Source organism: Motacilla alba, chromosome Z (assembly GCF_015832195.1).
Source record: "Motacilla alba alba isolate MOTALB_02 chromosome Z, Motacilla_alba_V1.0_pri, whole genome shotgun sequence".
Taxonomy (NCBI): domain Eukaryota; kingdom Metazoa; phylum Chordata; class Aves; order Passeriformes; family Motacillidae; genus Motacilla; species Motacilla alba.
The window spans coordinates 53,560,976-53,587,905 of NC_052046.1; the positions used below are offsets into that span (position 1 = coordinate 53,560,976).

The following is a 26,930-nucleotide window of genomic DNA, read 5'->3' on the forward strand; positions in this document are numbered from 1 at the left end:
AAACTGCTACATTATCAAACGCTGGCCTGTCACAGGAGAGTGATATAGAGTATTGGATATAACTCTACAGTAATGATATGCTCAAACTGTAATAAACACAGAGGACAATTTCGTATTTCCACAAAATATTAATTATGATCAACACCACTATATTTGGTGCTGATGAGCAGAAAACCAAGCATATCATATATAAGCAAATTTAAAATTTCATCTCAGAAATCAACAATGAACTGTTGTATCAATATACTCAATATTGCTCAAGAAATTTATGAAAGAAAAGACAAGCAAGACAATCCACGTAATTCTGGTTAATCTGATATTAGTCCCTAATTAAACAGTTCATTCAAAGAAGAACTAATGAATAAAAATACCATTGATGCTTGATTTCCCTCCCAATACTAGCCTGATAGAAGCAACTTTTTGCTTGAGTTTTCTTTAAATCCTTATCACTTCAGTATTCAGATTTTTTTTACATTTACAATTTAATTATTAATAGGTTATGAAATTATAAGAAGTTTAAGAAAGCATCCATTGTTTGTTTTTTCCGTTAAAAAATAATTTATATATGAAATCTCCCCTCAGCATCCACTCCCATCTACAGAGACAGGACACTGTGCTAGACACATCTCTGATTTACAAAGCCTCAGACATCCTTACTGGAACAAATTAAGTCCACAGATGTCAGTGTTAGTCTTCACAGTATTCAGCATTTGCATTCATGTCTTAAAATACAAGATGTCTAGAGATAAACAGGATGAAATGAAAACTAGTGTAACGGCTGTAAAACTGAGCAGCTGGAAAGCAGATAAATACAGTTTAAATAACTTGAACTGAGTCAACCCAAACCAAAATCAATATTCATCAAGGAAGTCAGAAAATCAAAAATACCTATACAAAAGCATAATTTCCTGAAAAACAAGAAATCTGAAAAGGATTCAGAGGTTAACTTAGAGGACTAACATCTCAGATTCAGTATTTGAGGAGTATTAAATAACTAAGGCCTTTTACATACCAGATGAACAAAACAGAAGATGCAACAAAATCTTTTAACTCTGTATAATGGAGTAAAAATACTGAAAGACGCTCTATGGCTTTGGAGTGTATTTTACAAATAAGTAGAAATAGTTTAAGTTAAAAGAGATACAAATATAAAATTATCCAACACCTAGAATAAACATACTGCAATAAGATTAAATAATTCAACTTATTTAGGTGGTGTGTTAGAAAAGTACACATGCTAAAGGTACACATGCTAAAGGTACACATGCTAATAAGGTACATATGCTCTTCATATTTCTTCTGAACCATTCATTATAGACACTGCTTAAAGCATCGAGTAGATGAAATTATAAGCAAATAGTGCTAACTGAGCCGGTGGTAAACACCTCATTCAGGTGGTGTGCTAGAAAGGTATGACTTGGATGCATACATCTCCATAGGGAAAGATACACTCAGCACTCCTACGATCTAAAATGTCTGACTGTGCTGTCAGAAGAGTATGCAGCACTTGCCTGTTGATGTTTTTTCACGGAATTCTTCAAGTTTCATCAGAGTTGCTGATGTCAATTGCTCTAAATGTACATCTTTCGGAGGTCTGAAGAAATCCACTAAGTTATTTACTGTCATCTGTTAAAAAAAAAAATGTAAGTTTACTATTAAGTAGGATTTTTGACAATTTATAGCTTATTCAAATATTTACTTACTGCATCATACACTATTTCCAGTGGTTGTGATTCTATTCTAAGCCTCTGATCTGCTTTCTCATCCAAAGGATTAGTCTCAAACATTATGCTTAGAAGTGAGGTACTGTCATCTGAATAGACTGTTCGAGAAGATAGGAGACGGGGTGTACACTTTTCTTGAGACACGCCTGTAACTTCAAGTGAGGTAATTTTTGTTTCAAACCTGTAAAGAAATGGAAGCAGAATGCTCAGATGCGATATCCATCTGGCTAAGTACAAATACATGGTAAGAGTATAAAAAATTAGATGGAAAAAAAACAACAAAACACAAACCAGTACAATACGTTTCTACCCTACCTTAACTATAAATAGCTTATTCTAAGGATTTAATACGTACATCCATGTGTTAACTGTTTTCCATTTCATTATCTTTTGTGTCTATTAGCTGCCCCTGTCTAAATACAAAAGGGCATCCAAGTTATTTTCTTCATACACTTTTCATGCGGACAGGTGTCAGGGCAGATGAGAGATTCTGCAAAGTTGCAGAATTCAAGTGAGAATTCTTTAGTGTGACTTCAGGAATTAGAAGGTGTATTTATAGTGGGAAACAGAGATACAGCAGAGACAAAAGGGTTCTGGTGCAGAGAAATGAAAAAAAACCAAAGATAAATAGTCTAATTACTCCAAGAGGTAGTTTTTAGGTCTTGGATTTTTTTTTCCCCAAGATGTTATCTGCCTCTGTAACAGCTCTCAGTTGAAGATTTTTTTATCTCCCAACACTCTGAGAAAAATATTTCACTGTAAAAAATGTAGTATTTTTTCCCCTTTTTCTTAGTACAATAGGATTGTCAGGGCCATTTAGATGTACAAGAGTATCAACAGAAAACACAGACACAAAACCTCAGAAAAAATTCTACATAGATCAATCAAGATCAATAATATCTTAATACCATACATATTTTATACTTATACATGTCAAAGCAGGGGGAACAAGGTTTAAAACAGGAGGGTTACCTTCTCCCAGAATTTTTAAGTCATTACATTTGAAAAAAAATTGAAATATTTCACTAGATGCTTTTCACCACCCACTGTGAGAACATAAAACAAAGGAAAAATCATCAGTTACATCTTTCTTCCACAAATCTAAAAGTGAACTGGGAACACAAGAACTTTTCAGTCATGTTAAATGCCCACAAACAAGTGGTTACAAGATCACCCTGCTCAGGTTAAGTTTCAAAAGGAAACTTAACCGTCACTTTCTTAAAGCAAACAAGTTTGCAACCAGATTGTTTGCAAATAACAATGACAAACAGAAAAAAAAAAAAAAAAAAAAAAAAGGAGTATATCCATATTAGCACAAAAAGCTCTCGAGATGCAGAGAATTCAATCATGGGAAGAGTATCCGTGATTTATCCCTTAGACGCAGAATGACTCCACTCCAAACTGCACAAGGAATACACTTAAATATCATAACACAGTCTTAAAATGCATACTAGTAATCATCATTTCATGAGAGGCACAACCAGTTTGATAGAGAAAGCTCACCTTATTGCTTGTGCACCTGGTCGTTGGGTAAATACTGTACTCAAGTCAGTTAATGCAAATTCTATTAGCTTAGGAGTTTGCTGGTTTTCTCTTATTGATATCGACATGCTTAATAAGTTCACAGAGAACTTCATGGCTTCATACTAGATATGCCAGAAAAACAACAACATAGGAGTATACAATACATTAATATCCATCTTGATACAGTTTATGAAGAGATGAAATCCTACAACTAAGTTTGAAACTACTGCTTTTGTGCATAGCTTGTATCATAGCTGGTGTAAAAGTCTACAAAGAGGCAGGCTAAACTAAAGAATAGAATATCCTTACAAATATGAGTCTTTATATCTTTACCAAATTTTGTGAAAAAGACCATCTGATGCAGAGGTAGAAATCAGTTCATCATCTCATCGTTAGTATCTCACAGTAAGAGGATTTATTTATCATATTTCGAAATGGTTCAAAATGTTGCTCTTTCCCAGTACAACCCTTGAATCATTTCTTTCTTTATATAATATAAAATCACTTATTCTACCTCATCTACTATCACTCATATTTTAGATTACAGTGCACTTCCTGATCCTTCATTAAGATTTCCTAGTGCATTTTCTTTAAAAGTTTTTGAATATTGTAAGATAATATATGAATATATTTCAGTATTTAAACTACAATACACTACATCTATGATCTTATTCTTGTTGGAGCAAGCAAAAATTTTTTCTTTACTATTTCAGAATATCCAAAGGTAAGCTTTGTAACCACTACACAGAAACTGCATCTAAGGATGCAGAAAACTGACATGCAGTAACTTCATTAAAAGGTATCAAACAGTATTCAAATATAGAGACAAAGCTTCAAGTAATTTAAAAGTAATTTCCTACCACCTTTATAGATTTCTTTTAGTAGATGAAGCTACCATTTGTTACCATATAGTCAGCTATGACTTACTGATTTTGGAAGGGTTGGATCCACAGCTGTTTCACTATATCCAATTGCTGCATAAAGTTTAGCCTTTTCTTCCTGTGTCATCAGCTGTTCAAGACCTGCCACATTTCAAGAAGCTAGTTAAACTGAGTATAGATATCTAAAAAATGTAAATACTGTTATACACTTTCCGGTGCTTGGTAGCTCTACAATATAGAGGAGATACTGTCAACATTACTGTCCTGAACTAGTAAAAGAAAATACCTTGGTGTTTAAAGCCAAGTCTTGCAAATCTAAAGCATGCTTTAAAATGCTCTTATAATTTTTTCCTTACCTATTCTATTTCCTATCTTGCTAACAACAGAAGCAGCCTTTGTGATTTACTTTCTATGTTCCATAATCTTTACTAGGTGCCTCATATATCAAATATACCTTACATGAAATACACAAATTTCAAAATGAATCCAAGTAAAATTGTTTACATTCCATTAACTTCTACTGTATTGAACACAGTTCAGAAGGAACTATGGAAGAGTTGTACAATTGTATAACCACTGTTACACGCAATTAATAATTATATCAGCAAAAGAAAAGTCTAAGAGAAAATTTATACAGTAACAATTTGATAATGAGTTCCACTGCTAGGTACATAGCACGCTATTAGAATCCTAGTAACAAAAAGAATACTAGTAAATTATCATACTTGAACCCTTTACTTCTTGGTTTTTTTCATCCTTTTTTCCACCTGACCAGCTCCATATCCAGCTAAACCAGCCACCAGAATTTTCATCATCTTGTTTTACTCCTGGCCTGTAGATTTTCAATCCAGCCTTAGTTGCCTTAAATTTAAAAAATACTCAGGTAAGTAATTTGAAAAATATAGACCCAGAGTAGCTCTAACATATCAGAACATCATTAGACAAGCATTAAAAAGGCAAGAAGTTTTTATTAATTTCCCTTCTAGTCACTTTTTCAAGTACACAGTGCATTATTGGACCAATTTTATTTTGCATAATAACAACCACCTTTACGAAAGAACAGAGCAAATAATAGGTCAATAAACATTTTTTACATAGCAGATTTTCCTTCCAGCTCTCACTATAAAAAACCCGCAACATTATGCAATGGTTTTCTAAAGAATAATTTAAAATACATATATAAGCAATTAAATAGCCATCACAGGCCAAATTTTACATTAGCCCTGTATTTTTCATTTCAAAATGGACACTCAAAGTAATTTTAAAAGTATTTACTCTAACTATTCCTGCATGTGATACATATAGTTAAAATAGTAAGGAAGCCCTCCCTCCTCCCACACTCATCATTTCCATAACTAGCGGATGCCCTATCTGATGCCAGTGATGATTGCAGTACTGGGTCCTCACAGAAAATGTAGACTACATCCAAAATTGACCGCTAAAAGTTTGTCATGGGAATGGCAAATAAACATCAAGTGATCCAAGAGACAAATTTGTTCTCAGAACTATAACGATCCACACAAACTATCTTTCTCTGTGACTAATACAATCCAAAACTATACAATCAGCTGCAGATAAGTCCTAAATTGAAAGGTACTCTAGTGAAAGTGAGGCAAGAATCCCTTCTCAGCATCACAAACACAAACATCTCTGCAACACAATTAGGAAAAAAAACAGCTGACTATAAATCGGTACTCTGTAGGGACTTGTCACATCTACATACCTACCTGGTGAAGGAAGGCAGGACTCACCACAAAAAATGTAAAGGCTTCTGGATTTATATTATTGATTCACCTCAGAGAGATGATGCAGAATGTCAGCTTAAGAACAAAAAGCTACAAAAATTTTGAACAAAGTCCTCAAAGTCCTCTTTATAAAGGTTACCATGTAATCAAGCAGATGTTACAAAGTGAATCACCCAAAGAAAAAATGGACAGGCCTTAGATAAAAGGAGGTTAAATCTGTGAGATGAGAGAATTATGGGATACTGAGGGGTTGGTGCTGAAAGACAACTGCTATGGAGAATAACTGATGTTTAAAGCTATGACTCTTTCACATGTCTGAGGCAGAAGCAGGCACCAGAGCCCAGGGAAAGACTGCAGACAGAAGCCACTTCTGCAAAGATGAAGAAAAAAACCTGTGCAGTATAGGAAGTACAAAAATTTGCTGAAGAATCTTCTTGAACTTACCCTCTTCTCCATTTACAATGGTTAAGTAAACAACACAGTCATAGACTTAAAGCATAATCAGCAAGGTAACTATTTTGACTAAAATAGTGAAATGTGGGTGTAGCCAGGTAAGTCAGTCTCTTCTCTCAAGTAACAAGCAACTGAACATGCAGAAATAGCCCTCAAGTTGTGCCAGGGAAGATTTACACTGGCTGTTAGGAAAACAGTCTTCACTGAAGGGGTTGCCAAGCAAAGCAACAAGCTGCCCAGGGATGTGGTGGAGTCATTATCCCTGGAAGTATTTAAAAGGCACATAGGTGTAGTGCTCTGGAACATGGTTTACTGGTAGACTTAGCAATTTTCTGTTAATAGTTGAACTTGGTGATCTTCCAGGTCTTTTCCAACCTAAATGATGCCATGACTCTATCCTGTGTTCTTACTGAAGTAAATCCTAAAAGTCTGCCCTAGGTTGAAAGGATAACATTTCTCAAGCTGATATAGAGTGAAGCTGAAGCTACTATTCGGTACTTCAAATACTCATTGCGATAAAAAAGCAAAAGTGGTCTGAGGTTTGGAATATAAAGTTCTGGTACAAATTTGCCCAAAAATCAGCACTGTGATCACGAATGTGATCTCTGAGCAGCTTGTTTTCAAGGTCTAGATAAAAGTAAGCCCTTGAACTCTTAGGTATGCTTTTAAGAAACAGAAAAGCTTCGCAAACAGCAGGATCATTTGCCTGGCTTTACTCAGCCCACATCTAATGGGTGCTCCTTTAAATACCTAGCAGACCTAAGGCTAACTGCCAGGATACCAAAGTAGTAATAGATTTTTCTCTTCTAAGTCGTTGGAATGTTTTTTCAAAGGAATGACCTAATGCAAAACAGATGCATCCCGACAGATAGATGGAGACAGAACACAACTTAAAATCACTGTAACCTGATTTTTAATACTACGAAATATATTCAGATAATCAGCCAGCACATCTTTCAAGATGCACTTCTAACACTTATCAAATGCAAGACTTAAAGCCCAAACAACTGAAAATTCATTTTCTTGCAACCTACTTCTAAGTGTTACAGAAACGTATCTTAAAACTCAGGATTTGAAGGTAGACAGCAAAGCAATATGACATAACCTTTCATAAGCAGCATAATTACACTGGAAGAAGGAAGAACAAAACTAGATAGAAAATATTTCAGAATTTCCATCAACTTGCAAAAAGTTGAAGGAAAAATATGAAACCAAGAGAAACTGTACACTACAAGACAAGACTATTCCAAAATCAAATGAGAACTAAACCAAAACCAAACCTTCCCCCACGCCTTGAAAAGCACTCCAATTTGGACAAACCGAAGGGGAACAGTCATGAATGTTTCTTCTGGTTCTGTTAGAGCCTCGATAATGGTAACAAAAGCATTCGAATGGGGGTGCACATACAGACAAATAGAAGGAAAAATCACATTTACAGATTCCTCTTCAGAGTTTTTGGTTAGAAGCACAATATCTGTATCTGGAGCAATTGCATTTATATTATATTTAATATATTTCACACACCAAAACAAAAAAAAAAAATCTAATTGCTTTCAAGCACTCCCATAAGCAGTAACTGAGCTTTATAAAGTTTAATTATTAATTACTGTCTTCTTTCAGATTGTAAACTTCTTATTCTGCTTACTTTTAGGTGCCTTAATTATTAATGGAGAAAGATCACAGATTTCAGAAAAACTACAAATATTTCACTTCAGTGTGCTATAAAGATGTTCAGACACTGTATGTAAAACTAAGCAGTACACTAACCTGGGAAAACCAAGGGTTAACAAATTAAGTGTAACTACTCAAGCCACATTGTCTTGCCAAATTGCACTAATCTTCTTAAATGTATTCTGCATTTGCTGTACTCTGAGTAACACTTGCAAAGAGAAACACTGCATCTCTTTTCAAAGAGTCAACATACTACAGATGATCACTCAATGTAACACAGTAGCATGACAAAAAAGGAATAAACTAATAGTCTGGGCTTCTGTGAGGAGGGACAGCTTTGGGTGTGTTTCCATTTAACTTCTGTCATCCTTTGGTCACATTTTCCACAGTAGATCTTTCCCACCAGAAATAGAATGGGATTTACCCCAGACCAGTCATTTTGAAGAAAGAGTACATGGAGTTATTTAATTTTTGTTTAATTACAAGCTGAAAAACTAACTATACCTTATAATAAAAAACCATTAACAAGGAAAATTGAAAGACTGTATGATACACAATTCAACCACCATAGCTAAAAGGCATCTGCCTAAAATCTCCACAACCTTATGTTTCAGTTATTCATAGACTCATTTAAATGATGCAATTTTACCTCAACTTCTGCTTGTTGCCTTGCTAAAGTGATGTTAAAAATATCCAAGGCCTTTTCAAATTCCTAGAAGAGAGATGAGACATTATTTTTGACAATTTAACAATTGTTACATTCCACAGCTCAGTTTTACAGGAAACAACAGCAAGCAATTCAATTCATGCAATCCAAGTTAATTCACTCAATCTGAAAACTTAAAGCAAACCTGGAAAAGAACAGCACACCAGCTTAAGCTGTTTTCTCTTGCAGTTTCTAATTTAAAGATTTACCTCATGTACTTATTAATACTACTTACAAAGAAAGGTAGTGATAAAGTTGCAAATATGGCCACTAAAAATTTTATTTTAACTTAGAAGTGATTTAGGAACATTTTAACATGTAAGCTTGAACAAGTGTCAAGATGAACAATATTTAAGCCTTCAACAGAAAATTACTAACCTCCAACAATTTTAAGATTTCTTCACTAGGTTTTTTTGATGTTATTTTTGTTTTATACAACTCTTTATAGTTCTTCACTTGCTTCCTATGATGTGAAATATGTTCCCATGACCACATTTGGAGTTTAGGTTGAACATTTACTCCAAGGACGCCATCAATAACATATTTCCACCTAAAAGCAAAGACAAATGTATAGCTTATCTTTCTTTTGGTATATTGAAAACTCCTAATGCTTTGCAGACTCTCACTTAATAAAAATTCATGTTGCCAAGAGCGAAATCCCCTGATAGTATACTTCTGATCAGCTGCGAAATCTAAGAATTTTACTCTTTTTCCCCATATAAAGTTGACAGATTGCTGTCAAATCTATGCATGCATGTGTGAGAATAATAAAAATATATTTTCAAGGAATCTTCTGAAAATAAATGAAATCCTTGCCGTCTGTGTTGCAAAGGTTCACCTGTTTTTAGGTAATCACTACGTTCCTGTAGAGCAACCAAGCATATAACAGAGAGGTTTTCACTTAAACAAATTTATGACACAAAAATACTATCAGACTTAAGTTCCTGCTAATGGTCTTAAGGAGTGCAATCACATGTTTTCAAATATTGTGTCCACAGCTTTGGTTTGAGGTCCTCATCAACTTCCTACAATACTAGCTTAAGAAAAAAAAGTAAAAACAAAATACTTCCTTTCAGAAGGAAAATGAGTTCTAACCTCCCTAAAAAAGAAGCAATTCCTTGGTAATTATTTCAAGTTAATAACTAAGAAATTAATTTCAAATTCTAAGGTTGCCTACCATATCTTGGCGTTGTTGTGCACTGGAATATCAGGTCTGTACTTCCTATATGGCAGATTTCGAGTCATCATATCAATAGACTCAAGAAGCTCCATAACACTGAAGTACTAGGCAAACAAATTCAAACTGAGCATTATTATCTTTCTGAGAACAACAGGTATCAAGCTTCTCTTTGAAGAGAAAATAAGTTACAAAAAAATAACATGACTAAGTTAATAGATCTCATATATACACTATAAAATTTTAGACCGCCTTTCTTCTTCTTGCAACCTAATTTTTTTACCGCATTACACATAACTTCAGAAAAATAACTGGTACCTGTGGCTTATTGAATTCAACAGTTATATCCTGTAAGTTTACATCTAGATCTATTTTCGGTGATGAAAAGTCAACATCAGATCGAGGATTCATAAGGAGCTTGGCTTTAGCTGAAATTGGGCGGAATACTAAAAAATACAAGTTGATATAAAAAGTGCAATTAAAATATTTAAGACTGCAATAAATTACACGTATACTTATCTTACATTATGCCAGACTATTAGTTTTAGAATGCTAGACTTAAAACCATGAACTGTACCAACACAACTTCAAACAGAACACAATCAACTTTCACTTTCACTCTGGCAACATTTACCAAACAAATTTTTGCAGAGCACCACCACAAACTTTCCTGTACATTGAATTACATACAGATGTTTCAATAAATAGTTTACATTTGTAACAAATGGAATCTTTTTTGGCTATGATACGTTTATAGTACAAGACAGTTTCAAATATAGCATTTATTTCACTATAGGAACTCTTATTCCTTAAGATTTTGTTGTTGTTGCTGTTACGAATGCTTTACTCTTCGATAAATTATACTCACAACAATGGTTAAAACCAAACATTCCATATTTCTAATTTCAAGCCCAAGTAAGCCTGGAACAAAATCAATAGCATTCTACATAAAAGTGAGGCACATCACAAGAAAAAACATTCAGAGCAGAAATATTTTGTCTGTTCCATAGTCAGGAAACAGCAGGCTTTTGAAGCCATGTTTAGTTCAATAGTTTCAGGAATTGTTCCAATAGTAAGAATTTTTATATTATCTGAGTTTGAGTATATCATATTTTTCCCAAATATGATTTCTTTCATCTCAGCAAAAATACTGGTATATTACCTACATATCAAATATTCCAACTTCTCAGAAAGGTTCATACTAGTGGAAACATGTATTTTTGCAAGAAGAAACCATGAAACTTTTAGCTACCCCTCTCTATATGGTAGCATTTCAATTCATTTTCTCCCTGTATTTAGCTTCCTAAAATTCATGTTTTTATGGTTCTTATATATAAGTATAATGTTTGTATTTACATGAAGTGATCAAATTAGACTCCATGCTTATTACCCTCCTATCAAAGTTTTAGACTTTTAAAGACTTGCCCCAAATGGAACCAAATTTTCATTTACCACAGTACACCAGCATGGTCAGAATCTCTGATGGCACTGCTGAATTTTAAGAGCGCAAATCTTGAATCCTAAGCTTTACATATACCTATTTTGAACTTACTACATAAAGACTTAAACAACTTATATAATGTTTAATACTTGTTTTCTTGCAAAAAAGAATCAAATCCAGCAACTAAAAAAGAGGTAAGGAATCAGAAGAAATTACTAGATAGCTCTCTCTCAGTCAACATAAAGACTCTTTTAGGGGAAGGTAGCAGCATAAAACTGACAGTGCCTTTTCTAACCCTGACTATAGTGAACTGAGGACTTTCCTGCGGGAGAATAAGCCACTTTCAAGGCCATTCAGACTTATGCACGGTTTCTAAACAGTCACACAGATACACATGATAAACACAAACCATGTATTTTCCATGCAATGGAAAGCAAACTATCACCATTTTTGAGTGATGCCCATGGGATTTTCAGACTTAAGTAATATTCAATGCAATATAACTTGCAATATTCCCACTAAAAAAAAAAAATATGTTTCAAAGTTGTGTCATTACTATTTCCACCTCTCATGGAAAAAAAGATACTTTGCATAAAGCAGGTGACCTCAAAAACATACTCAAACTAATCTGAACTCACCAAACTTACACAGTGCGTATGTTAGTATGTTATTGCTAAACTTCTTAAATAAAGGAATTAATCAATAGATGAGAACAATGAGAATCTATGTATGACATTCCATTAGAATGATTTTCATATACCTAAACAATACAGTATTCACTGTCAGAAAGACATTTACTCTTCCAGGCTTAAACTGCACTCCTTAGTAAGATTTTTGCATTACAGTCAAAGTGACAACCACTGAGATGAAGTAAAAATTACGATTAAAAAAGGAATATTACAATTAAATAACACTTACCAAAATCATAACCTTCTGGAATCACATTGTGGCTGGCAACTCCCTGTTTTAAGTTAACCTACACATGCAGTGGAGTGAACAGTAAGTTGCATTTCTATTTTCAGATAAAGTTTTTAAAGTACAAAATTTTAGCATTTTTAAACAGTTCTCAGATAATCCTCTGACTCAAAGTAAAATTCAAAATACTCATCTATGTTTTTAACAGAATGATACATCTATATTTAGCGAAAAGAAATCACTGAATAGTGGTAAGACAACCATCACTTGTCTAAATTCTGTTAGTGGCAGAAGACTGTTTTTTTTAACTTTCTCAGATAAGCATAATACTTCTATCACATAAAAGCCTTAACATATACTGGCTTTTCCTAAAAAAACTTAGTTACAAACAATTCCCCAGGACACTGACATAAAAAGAAGCAGGCCTGAATGTGAAGCATGTTCTCTGCTTCCCAGTTCAAACTAGAAGACTAGATACACTATCTTACCAATGATTCATCCCAACCACCATGGTAGAACATCTCTGATTTCACATTCCAATAAGCAAAAAGGTTATCCAGTCGCACAAGCTGAAAATACAACAGAACACATGTATTGGTATTCATAAATTTTAGATTAATAATTTGGATTTCACAAAGTCTGGACGAATAAAAATATTCAGAATGTTACCTTTGCTATAGAGCCTACACAGTTACATGTTTTTTTGATCTTACTTTCTGAAACTCTAATGCAGCTTGTTTTATTAGCAATTCTTTCTTTAGCATATAGTCTACACTGTACCTTGTGGAACAACTTGGCAGTTTCATCATGTAAACATGGATTCCAATTCTTATCTGAGGTCTGAAATGAGCATTAAACAAAAATACGTCAGTGTTTATAATTCACCAACATGTTATAACTGAAACAAGCTACAAAAAAAGACAGTAACATCATCATCATTAAATGCCATGGAAAATAATGGAATATAATCTTCTGATTTAAGATGATTAAATGCATTACTTTAAGTGAAAGCTTGAAAAGGCTACTTCCTCGAAAAATATGTACATGTATGTACACTGATAGGTTGCACACAAGAATCAAAGATACTCTAAGATTCTGGTTTCAGTATTTTAAGCTGTTTTCCTTTACACCAATAATACTTTTGGGCGGGCTCTTTGGACAGAGATAAACAAGGGACTGAATTCCTTTATAATTCTGGAAGCAATCAATTTTAGTTTGAGCCTAAAGACCCTTTAACATGCTAGGAACAAGCATTCACGAAACCACCATTTTATTCAAGAAAGTAATATTTACTTAGGACATGTTTTCTTTAAGACTAGCAGTTAGACAGCAAAAACTACTGAATGAGAGCAACTCAACACAACCAACATACTGATCCTACTACATAGTCTTCCAGAAAAAAAAAATCATACCATCTTCTGATTACTACTCTAAGCACCTTAAAGCGCATTTCACAGATCAGAAACAAAAATAGCTCCAGTTGAAAAAAAGATGTCATCTTTTTTTTTTTCTTTTTCCTTTCCCACCACTCCCTGTTATCATGCAGTAACTTCCTTTCCTGGAGCTCAAGTCAGGTTCAGTAAAATATTCAGAATGAACAGCCCAAATCTAGCAAAGTGTATTGGAAATCACACCATTGTGTATTGCTGAAGATTACTGGTGTATTTCCCATCAGACAGTATGCTACCAGAAAGCACAACACACAAAAGCACAACTTCACCTATTGGTATATATTAACATGTTTCTCAGGTAAAATGTGAGAAATGGAATTACCTGCAAACTTAAATTCTGAAGTGAAATCCCAAATGACAAGGGGTTATCACGATTTGTGATCTAACAGAACACGGGAAAAGACAAAAAAATAATTATTTCATACTCCATAAGCATATATTTGGCTAAGAATTTAAGTATCTTTACATTTTGGTCCAAGCTTTTTTCCAGTTTGTTTGGGTTTTTTAATCAAACTAATAAAATTTCACAACTTCACTAGTATTCTCTCAACATGAAAAGCAACTAGAAGAAATCAGACAGGTTCCAAATTTCATGTTACAGTGCACAACCCCTTATGGTAAGATATACAAAAGTACTTACATCATCTTCATAGCGAATATGGATGTTGGAAATTTTCAGCTGAAGATTTTTGATTACTTGAGTAACTAGCTTTTCTACAAAAGTGTCTTGTTTCTCTTCCTTTACTTTATCTATGTTAAAGGAAAACAAATTAATATTTTGTTTACATTCCAATATTTTTTTTAAATTAGACAAAACAATAACACAATAAATTTAGCATAAATGTTTTCTATTACATTATACTCCAGTTGCATAGAAACATGTTTGCTCTGTATAATCTACAACATTTACATTCTCGGATTATAAGGTTTCCTAGCTTTACTACCTGCAGAGTGAAGAATCAGGTCGTTTAAAAGTATGACCAACACCCACCAATACTCTAGGGGAGCAAATCATACTTCCTGGAAGTACTAGAAGTTGAATTTAAAGATAAGAATCCGCATGTAATGAAGAACAGATTGAAACAAACTTTTAAAAAGCTGTATTGGTAAAAATGCTTTGACACCAGAAACAAACTCTTTCTTATGAAAGAGGAAAGAAAATGTCAGGTGACATATGATAAAAAAAGCAATATTTCAAAAGCCTAATTTGTATCAGATCACATCAACACTCAAAATTTTTTATTTTCAAAATGCTGGTTCTGCAATACTCATGGCAATTATACCTAAAAAACCATAACTAATAGGTTTTTAGGTAACAAGGCAAAAACAAGAATCTAGAACACATTGACGAAGTCTGCATCTCTCTGGATTAAACTAAAGAAAGAAGCAGCATCACTTTCATTAGCTTTTGCCACCCTTACCTTGGTCAGCTATCTTCTGCTTTGCTTCTTCTATTCTCTGCAATTCCCTTTGTCTTGCTTCCAAGAGCTGCCTGGCTTCCTTTTCAGCATCATATTTTATGGCTGAACACATAATGTAAAAATGTATAATACAAAAAAGCCTTATATATTTTTTAAAGATACTGTTTTAAAAGCTGTAACTTTTACATTTTTTGTAACAGTTACATATAACAGTTACAAAGCAAAAAAAAAATTAGATTATGAAACCTAAGTTATTGACAGACTTGCACTCCATTATTTAACTGTAATTGAAAGTATCTACTAAGAATAAAGCTCATGAAAACAGTATCAATCCATTCCAGATAATCCTGAAACCCCACCATTCCATAGTCACTTCTTCCTATACATAACTTACTGGCTGTGGGCACAATAAGCAAATAAACTCCATCAAGGACTGCCTCAACAGGTTGAGTATAAAGGTTTTGCCATGGAATCTGTAGGTTAAGTTGACCTACAAACACAAAAGAAAAAGGTTGAAGTATACAATTAATTAATTGACTGGAAAAGAAATGCAAAGATAATTGATATTAAACACAAAATCTCTTAAACAATTATTATACTGGACAGAAATTACCCCAGTGCACCTAAGGCAAAAGATGCCTCCGTTGAGCTGTATTTTCTTACACAATACACAAACAACATGAGACGCTTTTCCACAAGTAGAACTATCAAGTCTACAGTCTTTCCTTAATTCCTTGAATTACATTCCTCCTTCTTAACAGCAATGTCTCCCTCCTTGAAAATCCACACCAGCATCCTCAGAAACAAGAAAAGCACATGGGCAGCTCACACATCATCAGTCAGCTAAATACTAGGTTTTGTGAACACAGGATCATGAGGTTACAGTGCCTCCCAAGCGCAAATTTTAATAAAATACGAAATCAGTCACAGAAAACACATTATTCCAGGGTCGATTTAAAGGAAGCAGAATGGCTTTAGACTTAGTTTACTTTAAGAAACCACTCTTACAAGACAATCAACTTGCAACCAGGAAACTTTTTATTTTACCAAAAACAAGGAAGGAAGGAGATGAAAAGGCAAGTGAAAGGTAAAAATCAGTTGTGGAGTCTTGTTAAGACAAGGAACAAGATCCAGTCCTGCCCAATTGCTCATCTTTGCTGTGTTGGGCTATTTTCTCATTAATATTCAGATGATTAAACAAGACTCCAGTATACTTTATTGAAATGAGCTTCCTCAGAGTTTCTTTTCAGAAGAGAAAACTTCAGAGTGCACAAAGTATACAAATCAATGAACACACGGAAATTACTTGCTTAGGATGCCTAAAGTTACTTGCAAGGAAAGGCAGTACTTTTGGAAATTCCTGCATGTGAACAAGATGAAATGCAACTTACTAATATGTCCTGCTTTAACTTTAAATGGCACATCCAACTGACTCTGAAAGAAAGAAGTTCAGAAAATTTAAGTTCAATTCAGCAACCTGTGAAATGTTCCAATGCAGGAAAGGTATCATGATAACCTTAACCTGAAAGGTATCATGATAAACTTACCTGTCAAGCACAGAAGAAAAAAATCAGTATAATGGAAAGCAAGTATATAGCTACCAATTTAGACTGTTATGCTATGTACATTCCCAAAACCAAAGTTATAGCTTCATGAGCTATAGCAAAAAACAGGTCTTTCAGTATTGCTCTTGACCTAACCACATTCTTTTAGCAATTGCTGAGAGCTCTCTTAGGGGGAAAAAAGGTATACACTTTGCCCTTTAAATTTAATCTCAAATTAATCAAATAATCTATACAGGTGCAGAGAAAGCAAGTCAGTAAGCTTCCACTTAAAAGAAAGTGTGTCCTACAATAATAACCAAAAATGCACATTAAACCCATTAAGCCCATTAAACACATAAAACATAGCTCAGGAATCATTTTTGCAAGTATTATTGTTATTTTCACTACTTACCAGTGCATTTTCTTTTATTTCCAGATTTTTCAGTGCTACAGCTCCTAAAAGAAAAGAAGCCAATATGAAAAACCGGAATAAGCAAAGTGGTACACACTGCAAGTCCCAAAGTCTGAATCAGTGGATTACAGAAGCCTAGAAGACAAAGGGCCTCAAACATGTATCTCAAACACAAATGGAGGATAGCAGTGGAGTTAACCAAGATTAGTTGGTAAGAACATGCCATGAGAAAGAATGGGATGTGGCAGGAAAAGGTGGCCATACAGATGTAAGCTGTCAACCTAAGGTCAATCCAGTATGGAGGCATCAAGATGTCCAGAGACCCCCAAAGACCTCTGACCTATTCCCAGAAAGGTCTAGAAGAACAAACTGCAGATGATAACTCATCTGCACAGCAAACAAGCAAATTAGCTACACAGCACAGAAATCTTAAACGTATAAAGGTACCCAGAATCAAACCTGGACACACATGTGCCCCAGGACCCTGGAAGCTCCATCAGCTGCATTGACACTGGATTCAGGACTGCTGATGTTCCTTCCTTTCTTTCTCTGTACTGCACCTTAATCTCTGTGCATCTCTCTCCTCTCTTTCACCCATCCCTTATCCAAAACTTACCATGATGTGTTTATACTATAAGGGACTAATTTACACCAATTTCCACACTGTGTGTATAATTTATTAACAAAACTTCTTAAGTTTTTACAGACGCTCTGACTTCTGTTGCTCCTTTTTGACCACAGGTACCTGCAAATTTTGGGTGCTTCCTTCCCCTTCACAGTGGGGCAACCCAGTGGTCCATGACCTATGGTTCCCAAAACTTCTACTGTGGAGAGACGCACAGCCTACATGTCAAATATCCATGAAAGATGATTAAGACCATGAAAGATGATTAATCATTCCACAAAATAATATCTCAGATTGTCTCATGGAGCTTGCATGTCCATGAAAATAACCTAAAATTACTCAAAGTAAAGACGCTGGAAAACCCTGTCTCAATTTTGTAGGAACCCATTTTGAAATCAAAAGTTAGCTTTTTTTTCCTCAACCATCTGTTTCCTATCCTTGTAGAAATCTAGCAACAGTAAATGTGAGTGGAATTTTAGCCCTCAAAAGATCTTATTCTTGACAGTTTTATTTATAGGCCTACAAAAATTCACAGGAAGTATTTCAGTAATCTAATTTTTAAGGAGAGAAATTCAGCATACTGTGAACAAAGAAAATTTAAATTGCAAGATCAATTTTACAATATACTTCACATCAAACACTTGTCATAACAAAAGGAATACTGGGACCAGAAACTCATAACTTAAACATGCACAGTCCAATGCAATGTCTTCTGTAAAATCTACAAGAAGAATGGAGATTCTGTGATGGTTACTTTCAAACCAGTTGTATAGCATTAACACATGCACATGGAATAGATATCTGATACAGCTGAGCAGGGGCATTGAGATTCCAGAAACCAGAAGCAGATTACAGGCCTGGAAAGGAATACAACTCGAGGTTGCAAACAAAGACTGAATTGACCCAAAATGGTTTTCTTTCGGTATGCATGTTAGAAACAGCAAAATGTATGGGGAAATGGAAACTCCAATTGCAAGAATATTCTTGCAGTTATATAGTGCTAATGGCAATCAACAATTGTTCAAAGTATCACCAGTTCTGGGAAATTGGACCCAAATCTCAAAAGCGTACACACTAGAAGAACTGGCTCAAGCTGTTGAACTGATATGGAAGAGCTGATCAGGTAAACTAATCCATCCCTCTCATAGCACTCTCAAAATACTATGAAGTTTTTAATGTTTTAATTTATTCATTGCAGCAATTTATAATCACTTTCCAGTAGAAGTGTATACATCTGACATGTGCTAACATCAGCCTCTCCAGAGAAATACTACATGCAGAAGGATGGTTTCTGACAGCTGATGCTGCTGCTGTTAAGTCTTAAAATACACACACATTGCCAAGAACAACAGAAAAGGGGAAAAATACAAAGAAAGAATTTCTAAAAGCAGTCTGTAACTATTCTAGGAACTAGAGCTATATAGTCTTTGTAGGCAATAACAAGGTGATAGTTTTGTGATAGTTTTCTATACCATTGGTTCGATTCCATTCTAAATTTATTCCCTGATAAAGCTTACTCTGCAGAGACCATCTTAACACTAAAAAACCCCAGTTTGCTTCTTCAAGAAGATATCACTAATTGTAATTGTATTCATGGCAAGTAATTCTAATAGTATCCAGAGCAAAGATTCAGATTCGTAACCAAGTTACCAGGCATGAGGTGCAACTTCTGTAGGTCAGTTGAGTCATGTTAAAAACATTCAGGAGGAAATTGTAAGACTACGTGACACATGAAGCAGTTTAACTGGATTGAGTTTCTTCACTTTCACTGATGGCTATGCAAACATTCCCTCTCATTTATTAAGGTCTGACACATGCCACAGTTCTGCACAGGCACAGTAACTCAAGCTACAATAATCTGGCCACCTGGATGCTTCCAAAAACAAAATACTGCAAAGTGAGTAAGGGCTATTTTAAACATTTACAAACAATATTTTGTGATGGCAGAACTATTTCTCATTTTATTTGAGCACATTATAATGACAGATAATAAACAGAGTATCAATAATGTTTCAAACAGAAAGCTTTTGAAATTTCTACATTAAATGCTGGGATTTGGAAGTGAGGTACATAATTCTTCACTGTTTTTGCTTATGATTTTACAATTTTAAAAAATTACTTATTATTTTACAATTAAAAAGTTTGATGTTTTAGTTAAAATGACTAGAAGAAATACACATTCAGGCATCTGCATTTTAGTATAAAATTACTGAAACATGTTCATTAAAATATAACAGTTTACTTACAAGAACCTTGTTATGGTCTGATCACAGCAAATGGATCATCAAAGCATACAAAAGTCTACTGAAGAGGCACTAGGCTTTGTGTATTGATGCAACCTTTCTTTTTCCTATACTTGAGAGAGAGCCCAAGACACTGACTAAACACTCCTGCAGTAACAGGAAATATTTCCAAAGCCACCACACTCGCACAGCTTTCAACCAACTCTGATGCTCAGGGTTTGAAATGTAGTAATTGACCATGCCAGTATTCTCCTTCATTACCAAAATTTAGTCTCTACCACATGTAGCCATTTCCCTAGCAATGAAATGTAGATCTAAGTGCAACTTAGATTGAATCCTGATCATTGAATCCATTCTGTTAGGGACTGGAGGCAAAAAACCAAAAGCCCCACAAACAGAAGCAGGAAAAACAGGGAATAAACCCTAGTTACCACATGTAAAACAGTTAGTGAATTAGCCTTGGATTACTGACAGTAGATTTTAATTGCAAAAATCAGAAAACACATCAAGATTTGATTATCAGTTTTGCTGATGGTTGGTTGGATTTTTTTGGCAGGGCTGGTGTCCCCCTGTTGGGAGCAACTAAATGTTTTGACGTCAGAAATGCATCCAATGCATGATTAAAAATTACCCAACTAAGCAACCTTAGAAACTGTATGTACAAGTAGCTGGAGTTGTATAAATACCTAGGGTTAAACATGCAGGCTACCAGCCAAAACAATAATAAAAGCCAGAACAGTTATAAATATATATAGAAAAGTCTAGAATTTATTTAGACTACTTTATAAAGCAAACTTTTAGATTTACTGATCCCTGGACAATGTGAATAATTCAACATAAATTCAAAATAAAACAGCTATGAAAATTCCAGGAAAATAGCTTCATTGTTTTAATTTTAGATACTCAGAATAACTTCATTAATTTAAATGCATGAACCAACATCTACTACCAAGGCTTCAGCTTGCAAAAAGAGATCAGATCTAGTAAACTATTTCACCAAAGAGGCCTAACAGAAATTTTGCTATGGTTGTAAACAAAAGATAAAGGGGTAAGAAAATTAATCTACATAAAAATCCTGTAGATTTCACCTAATTAATCATTCTCTGCTGTCTTGTAAATAAAAGGGCAGGGGAAGGAAAGCAGACGAGAGAGATGAAAGATCAGAAAATGCAAATACCTTAGCTAGTATCTGATCAGTGTCCAACACTCCTGTTCAAATATTTCAACAAAATTTCTGCTTTTTTCCAACAGCATTGTCAGCTTGTGAACACCTCTGATCACTTAACACAAACAGCTGTTTTTCCTAGACATTTCCCACTTGTATTTGTGCTGTTAATTATTTCTGTTTAAGCATACCCTCTGGAGACAAGCTGCAAGCCTTTGAGGATCAGTGTCTGCCAAATACCTCATCTATTGACATCTATTGTAAAATGGATCATGAAAGACAATAAAAAGTACTAGACTTTATGTATTCCTCAAGTGAATTCAAATTACTATTATGTAAGGGGAGGGGAGGAGGTGGCACCTGCTATACCTAGACAAGGCAAAGTAAACAAAAGTAGTTGTCTTTCACTACAATAGTTGGAGCCAAGGAAAAAAAAGTATTTGCATGCTCACAAACATGCCAATTATCTGCCTATATCATCTTACTATAAGCTGCCCCAAAAAGAGACACCAGCTACTCAAACAATAAGTTGTGTTAAGTAAGACATGCTTGAGACATTACCTAATAAGCATGTGTGCCAAGTCAATCAAGATTTAAGCTTTTCAAAGGGCAGTACCGAGTTTTCAAAACATTGAAAAATAGCATCATGAACTGTAATAAAACAATGGTTTGATCACTCAGTACTGGAAACATCACTGTCATTTCAATTCTTGTCAAAGGTAACTGCATCCATCCCACATTGCTGCAAGCATCTTTTCAAGTATTTTAACTTGACCAGGTCTAGAGCATTCAAAAATATCTAACTCACCTAAATACTTCTCTAACCTGTTTATCTAAGCCAAGTACCTGCACACTTATTAACACAGTCCACTGAAACTATCTTCCATAGTGAACACCAAAAAAGAACACTGTCCTTCCCAGCACCAGCCATCTAATAGCTTTCTCTGATGGCTGCCTAACCCAGTAGTCTTTTACCTTGCTTCATATTAATGGAGTTCCTTAGGCATATGATTTTCTCCCTTTACACTATTTTCTGGGCCTTGGCTTTTACAGTATTGGCTTTACATGTTCAAATTACCTTCTATAGCTGTGTAGGCTGAGCTACCTTAAACTTTCTGCACTGCCTTTTATATTTCAGGTCATTCAGTTCTTGCAACATTCTCAGCCATGAATGTTTTCAAATATCACATATTTTTTTCAATATTGAGATAGTCTGTATTTTAACCCTTCAATCTAAGGGCTTTTTAACAAGAAAAAAAAATAAAATTGTTACTGTAATTATTAATGCGTTCATATATTTTCCAGAGCAGCATCATCAAACAACTTTACTACAAAGATTGAATATGGAATAGCTTTAATAATGCATAATGAATTCTCTCATTTATCAAAACCAAGGTTAATATTAAGCATGATCATTAAAAAGTCATCAATAAGGCTCTGAATTTACAGAGGCTGAAACTATGTAAAATTGAGTTTTACACATAGATTCAGTCTATGAACAGGTTACTAGCCTTTATTCAAATAGGCTAGCTATAAAAAAACACAAGGCCACAATTTGCTTCCTAAAGCCTTTTAATATAAACTACTTTGGTTTTTTAATTATTCAGAGGCAAAAAATACATGCCTTTTAAAATTTAAGACTACATATTTATTTATTTATTTATTTTTATTTATATATTTATATAAAATTTGTGCAATGCTCTAGCATCCAAAAAGCAGTGGTGATTTGTTACAGGGGGAAAAAAACCAAACAACTTTCCTTTTTTTTCTTTCTTTTAATTTGATGGATTTAGGACAATTTAAGCTCAATAGCACATGAATTATGTAAAATTTAGCAATCTTATCAAGACACACAAACACTGTAAGAAAACACACAGCTGTAATGGAAATGCTTTCAGAGCACAGATAAGCATGAAAAGCTATTGAGTTTACACAAAATATGAAGGCAAAATTAGTACTTTTTTAAAAATACCTTAGATACAGAATTTTAGTAATTAGCAAGCTAAAAAATTATCCATAGACTTTAGGGATACTGTGAGTGTAGGGATCTGCTAATCAATGATGCACTCCATATAAACGTATTCTACTTTTTCTACTGCTGTTCCTACTAATATTTGCTGCCTTTTACATAGCAGAATGCAATTTCTAGGTCCTTTGAGATATTTGAAATAAAAGAAATATTGCAGATGTACAGACTATTAAACACAATTTAAGTCAAAAAAATGCATCATGTGGTAGACCAGGAAAAAGAAAAAACAACTCCACAGGTGATGCCTTACCAAGACAAAACACAACACAGCATTTCTGAACCTCTTATAGCAAGGCATTGGTAGCTCCATATATCAGTATACACTATAAACAAGTCAACAGGCTACGTAGAGCAAAAATAATTTTATTCTAATACATAGGTACTAAAGAAGCGAGAAATTTAGTTCAAATGAAAATATTGAAGCCTCTAAAATATGAGAGCCTCTTGAAGATGAAATAACAAAGAAAATTAACTTCCACAGACATAGAAAAATATGACAGCTGAATATCGAAACTTCAAAGTAAAACTGAGGGTGTTTTTTTAGTTTTTGTTTGGGTTGGATTGTTTAGGTTTTTTTTAATTGAGACAATGTGCATCAAATCTGGTAATAGCTGCTTCACAGAGGCATAAGCTGCCATGACCAACCATCAGCAACCTAGAGAGCTGGAAAAAGAAGCTTTTACCTTTTTTGCAATGTACAAACATTGCCCAAAACATTTACAGTGTTCCATATTTTTCATTAAATAGTCAGTCTTCATTGAACAGAAAGAAGAAACTATGGTAACTTCAGTACACAAATCAAGCAATTAGCCTGACACAGTTCTGCTGAAAGGTGCAATTAGTCAAACCTTTCAAATAAGGCTCACCTAATCAGTAAGAGATATGCGATATTAAACCTCTCTGCTACAGATTAAGGACTAGTACATTGTCTCCAGCAGTTACATGTGCTGTTGCTGTATTAAGACTCCTTATAGAGACTAAACTTTACAAAGATGCTATGAATGCCTTACCTAACTGATGGAAAATAACTGCAGAGATGAAACTAAATAAGGACGCCATTTCAGAAAACAAACATGAAAACAAAAATGTCAATGATGCAAAAAGCTCCAGGAGAAGCTTAAAAATTCTGGTTAATGTATATGAGTACCTAGGAATGGAACTGCAGGTAGGCAAATACCTCGAGGATGTTTCACACCTACTGTATGAATGAATGCACCTGTAAAATAACACTGAACCTCTGTGTTTGCTTTTGCTGATTCTGCAGATACCTGGGATGCACACTCAAAACTGTGCCAGCACTGATCACAGGCATCCGTTCATGGTCTGCGTCTGACAGACCTTTGGTGCTGTTTTCTTGTAGGTATCTTACTAAGGGGAACTCAAGAGTGCACATTCAAACAGAACACTTTACTGCCTTCAGAACTGACGTGTTCATTTAATTTTACAGACCACTGCTTACCTCGCCTAGTACAGTTAGGCACCGCCTTTGCAAACACCTAAGGCAGTTATCTACTCCTGGTTCTTTAAGGCTAAAAATAACAAGTATTCCAGACCTACAGATGACAGCGCCAAGAACGCAGGGGATGTCACTGCCGTTCGCGGAGAGGCCACTCACCCCCACAAGCACAAAATCGCCGTCAAAACCCTTGACGTTTATGCACAGTTTATTTCCGGGCGTGGAAAACGCCCGTAAACCAGTTCAGTTTCGCATTCCCAGAACCAGGTCAGGCTCCCGCCTCCAAGCTGCCCGCCCGCCAATTCCCAAACTTTCTGCGAGAACCAGAGACACCGTGGCCAGCCAAGGTCCGCCCTCATTCAGGAGACAGCACGGGCGGCTTCAAATAGAAAAACAAAACAGAAGCGCCCCCAGCACTTCGCTCGGTTTCTCTTGCCCCCGTTCTGCAGCTCCTCCCGCTCCGCCGCCGCCCCCCGCTGCCGCAGCCGGCTGCTCCGCGGACACCACCTCCCCAGCCCGCCCGCCTGACCGCCCCCGCGGCTATTTTTAAGCGGCCGGGCAGGTGGAGAGAGGCAGAGCTGTCGGGTGGGCCGCTGGCCTGGCACGCCGCCCCGGCCTCCTCCCTTGAGCGGGCGGCAGGGCGAGCCCGGCCGGGCAGGAAGGCACGCGGCGGCATGAGGGCAGGCAGGCGGCTCCCCCGCGGCGCGCCAGGCCCGTACCTCCCCAGATGCCCAGCTTGAGCTGGGAGCTGTCCAGGTTCACCACGTAGTCGCCGAGGAAACGGTTCAGGACGTCCACGACCAGGGACTCAAACACCATCCTGCCCCCCGGCCGCCGCCACCCGGCAGCAGCGCCGCCACCCCGGCTCCAGCCGCTCCCCGCCGGTCCGCCCCGCCCCGCGGCTCGAGGGGGCGGTGCAGCGCTGCCCCCCGCCCCTCCCGGCTGCGGGCGCGGCGAGGAAGGGGCGCGGCTTGTCCGAAGCTACGGCGGCCGGCGGGGGCTGCGCAGCTCCGCCTGCCTCGGGCCTTTTCCTCCCGGAGCTGTCTGTAGGCACGCTGGCTGCCCGGTCTTGTAAAGGTATGAGTTATCATAGAATGGGTCAGGTTGGAAAAGACCGCAGGTGACCATCTGGTCCAATCTCCCTGCTCAAGCAAGGTCATCCCAGAGGAAATGGCACAGGATTGCGACCGGGTTGTTCTTGAGTATCACCAGTTAGGGAGACTCAGCAGCCTCTCTGGGGAGCCTGTTCCAGTGCTCGGTCACTACACAGTAAAGAAGCTATTCCTCTTGTATAGGTGGAACTTCCTGTACACCCGTTTCTGCCCATTGACTCTTGTGCTGTTGCTCGGCCCCACTGGGCAGAGTCTGAATACGCCTTCTTGACCACCTTTCTTCAGATACTTACAGACATTGATAAGGTTTCCTCTCAGTTCTTCTCGAGGCTGAGCAGGCCCGACTGCCTTAATCCAAGAGAGGTATTCCAATCCCGTAATCATCTTTTTGCTCTCCACTGAACCCATTAGTTTGTCCAAGGGATTTAAATGTGGCATAGCCATAACAGTTTTTTGAGTATTTTTGTCTTCCCCAAGCTAGGCCAATATAGAAAGTACTGTGTGTCTTGAGCTGTTTAAAAATGGCTGAGCTATTACTGGCATAATGACTAAAACAAACTGAATTGAATTTATCTCTCCAAAGAGCTTGACTCCCAGGGTGTTTTCTGGCTTGAGTGTCAGCCAAATTGCATTGAAACAACTGGGCCATGTTTGACCTGAGTGGCTGTGCTGAGGACCCCTGCAGTCAGAAGGTTTTTTAATGAAACTTCCCTGTCTCAGGATTCACAAGGCTCCCTGACAGTCACACTACTAATGCCAGAGACTTTCACTGCTAGGCCCTTCACAGCAGGTGGCTTCACTGAAGTGAGCTGCTGGACTTCCTAAACACCTCACCTTCTGTCAGTGTTGCTGAACTTTTGCATTCAATATAAAAAGTTGAGCCATTGAGAAAGAATGAATGAGAAAGCTTCTAGATATTATACACCTTTTTGTTCCTTTTTACAGAAATAAAAGAATACTGCCTAGCACTTCTGACCTTTCCTTTCACTATGGGATTTATAAGCCTGCTTACCACAACCTGCCATACCAACGATGCCTTGCGTCCACCCAATATGCAAAATAAAATAATTTGGAAAGAAGCATCTTGATATAAACACATTTTTATCAGGGATTATATTGTTCTTTATTAAAACAAGGAAGAGGGAAGAGTGATACGGAAGAATGATAGCAGAAGATAATGCGCAGTCTTATTGAGACTTGGGTTCCTCTGAAGTTACTTTGTATTGTTGGGAAAA

At 36.1% G+C, this 26,930-nt stretch overlaps 1 protein-coding gene across 5 annotated transcripts in view; it reads right to left on the reverse strand.

Moving 5' to 3' along the window:
• Positions 1–25,501, reverse strand: part of VPS13A (vacuolar protein sorting 13 homolog A) — a 105,067-nt gene extending 79,566 nt beyond the window's left edge. For 4 of the 5 annotated variants that reach the window (XM_038123292.1, XM_038123290.1, XM_038123294.1 and 1 more), the window contains exons 1-19: positions 25,303–25,402; positions 17,066–17,109; positions 16,501–16,543; positions 15,504–15,599; positions 15,110–15,211; positions 14,329–14,438; positions 14,011–14,070; positions 13,018–13,077; positions 12,726–12,806; positions 12,241–12,298; positions 10,200–10,327; positions 9,882–9,988; positions 9,083–9,254; positions 8,648–8,710; positions 4,855–4,990; positions 4,176–4,270; positions 3,228–3,370; positions 1,704–1,905; positions 1,512–1,626 (exon numbers count right to left, since the gene is read on the reverse strand). In XM_038123292.1, the coding sequence (XP_037979220.1) occupies positions 1,512–1,626; positions 1,704–1,905; positions 3,228–3,370; positions 4,176–4,270; positions 4,855–4,990; positions 8,648–8,710; positions 9,083–9,254; positions 9,882–9,988; positions 10,200–10,327; positions 12,241–12,298; positions 12,726–12,806; positions 13,018–13,077; positions 14,011–14,070; positions 14,329–14,438; positions 15,110–15,211; positions 15,504–15,599; positions 16,501–16,543; positions 17,066–17,109; positions 25,303–25,402 (1,915 nt within the window). Of the gene's footprint in view, positions 1–1,511; positions 1,627–1,703; positions 1,906–3,227; positions 3,371–4,175; positions 4,271–4,854; positions 4,991–8,647; positions 8,711–9,082; positions 9,255–9,881; positions 9,989–10,199; positions 10,328–12,240; positions 12,299–12,725; positions 12,807–13,017; positions 13,078–14,010; positions 14,071–14,328; positions 14,439–15,109; positions 15,212–15,503; positions 15,600–16,500; positions 16,544–17,065; positions 17,110–25,302 lie in introns of all 5 variants that reach the window. The other variant, XM_038123289.1, reaches the window with a different exon arrangement.
• Positions 25,502–26,930: the final 1,429 nt, after the last annotated feature.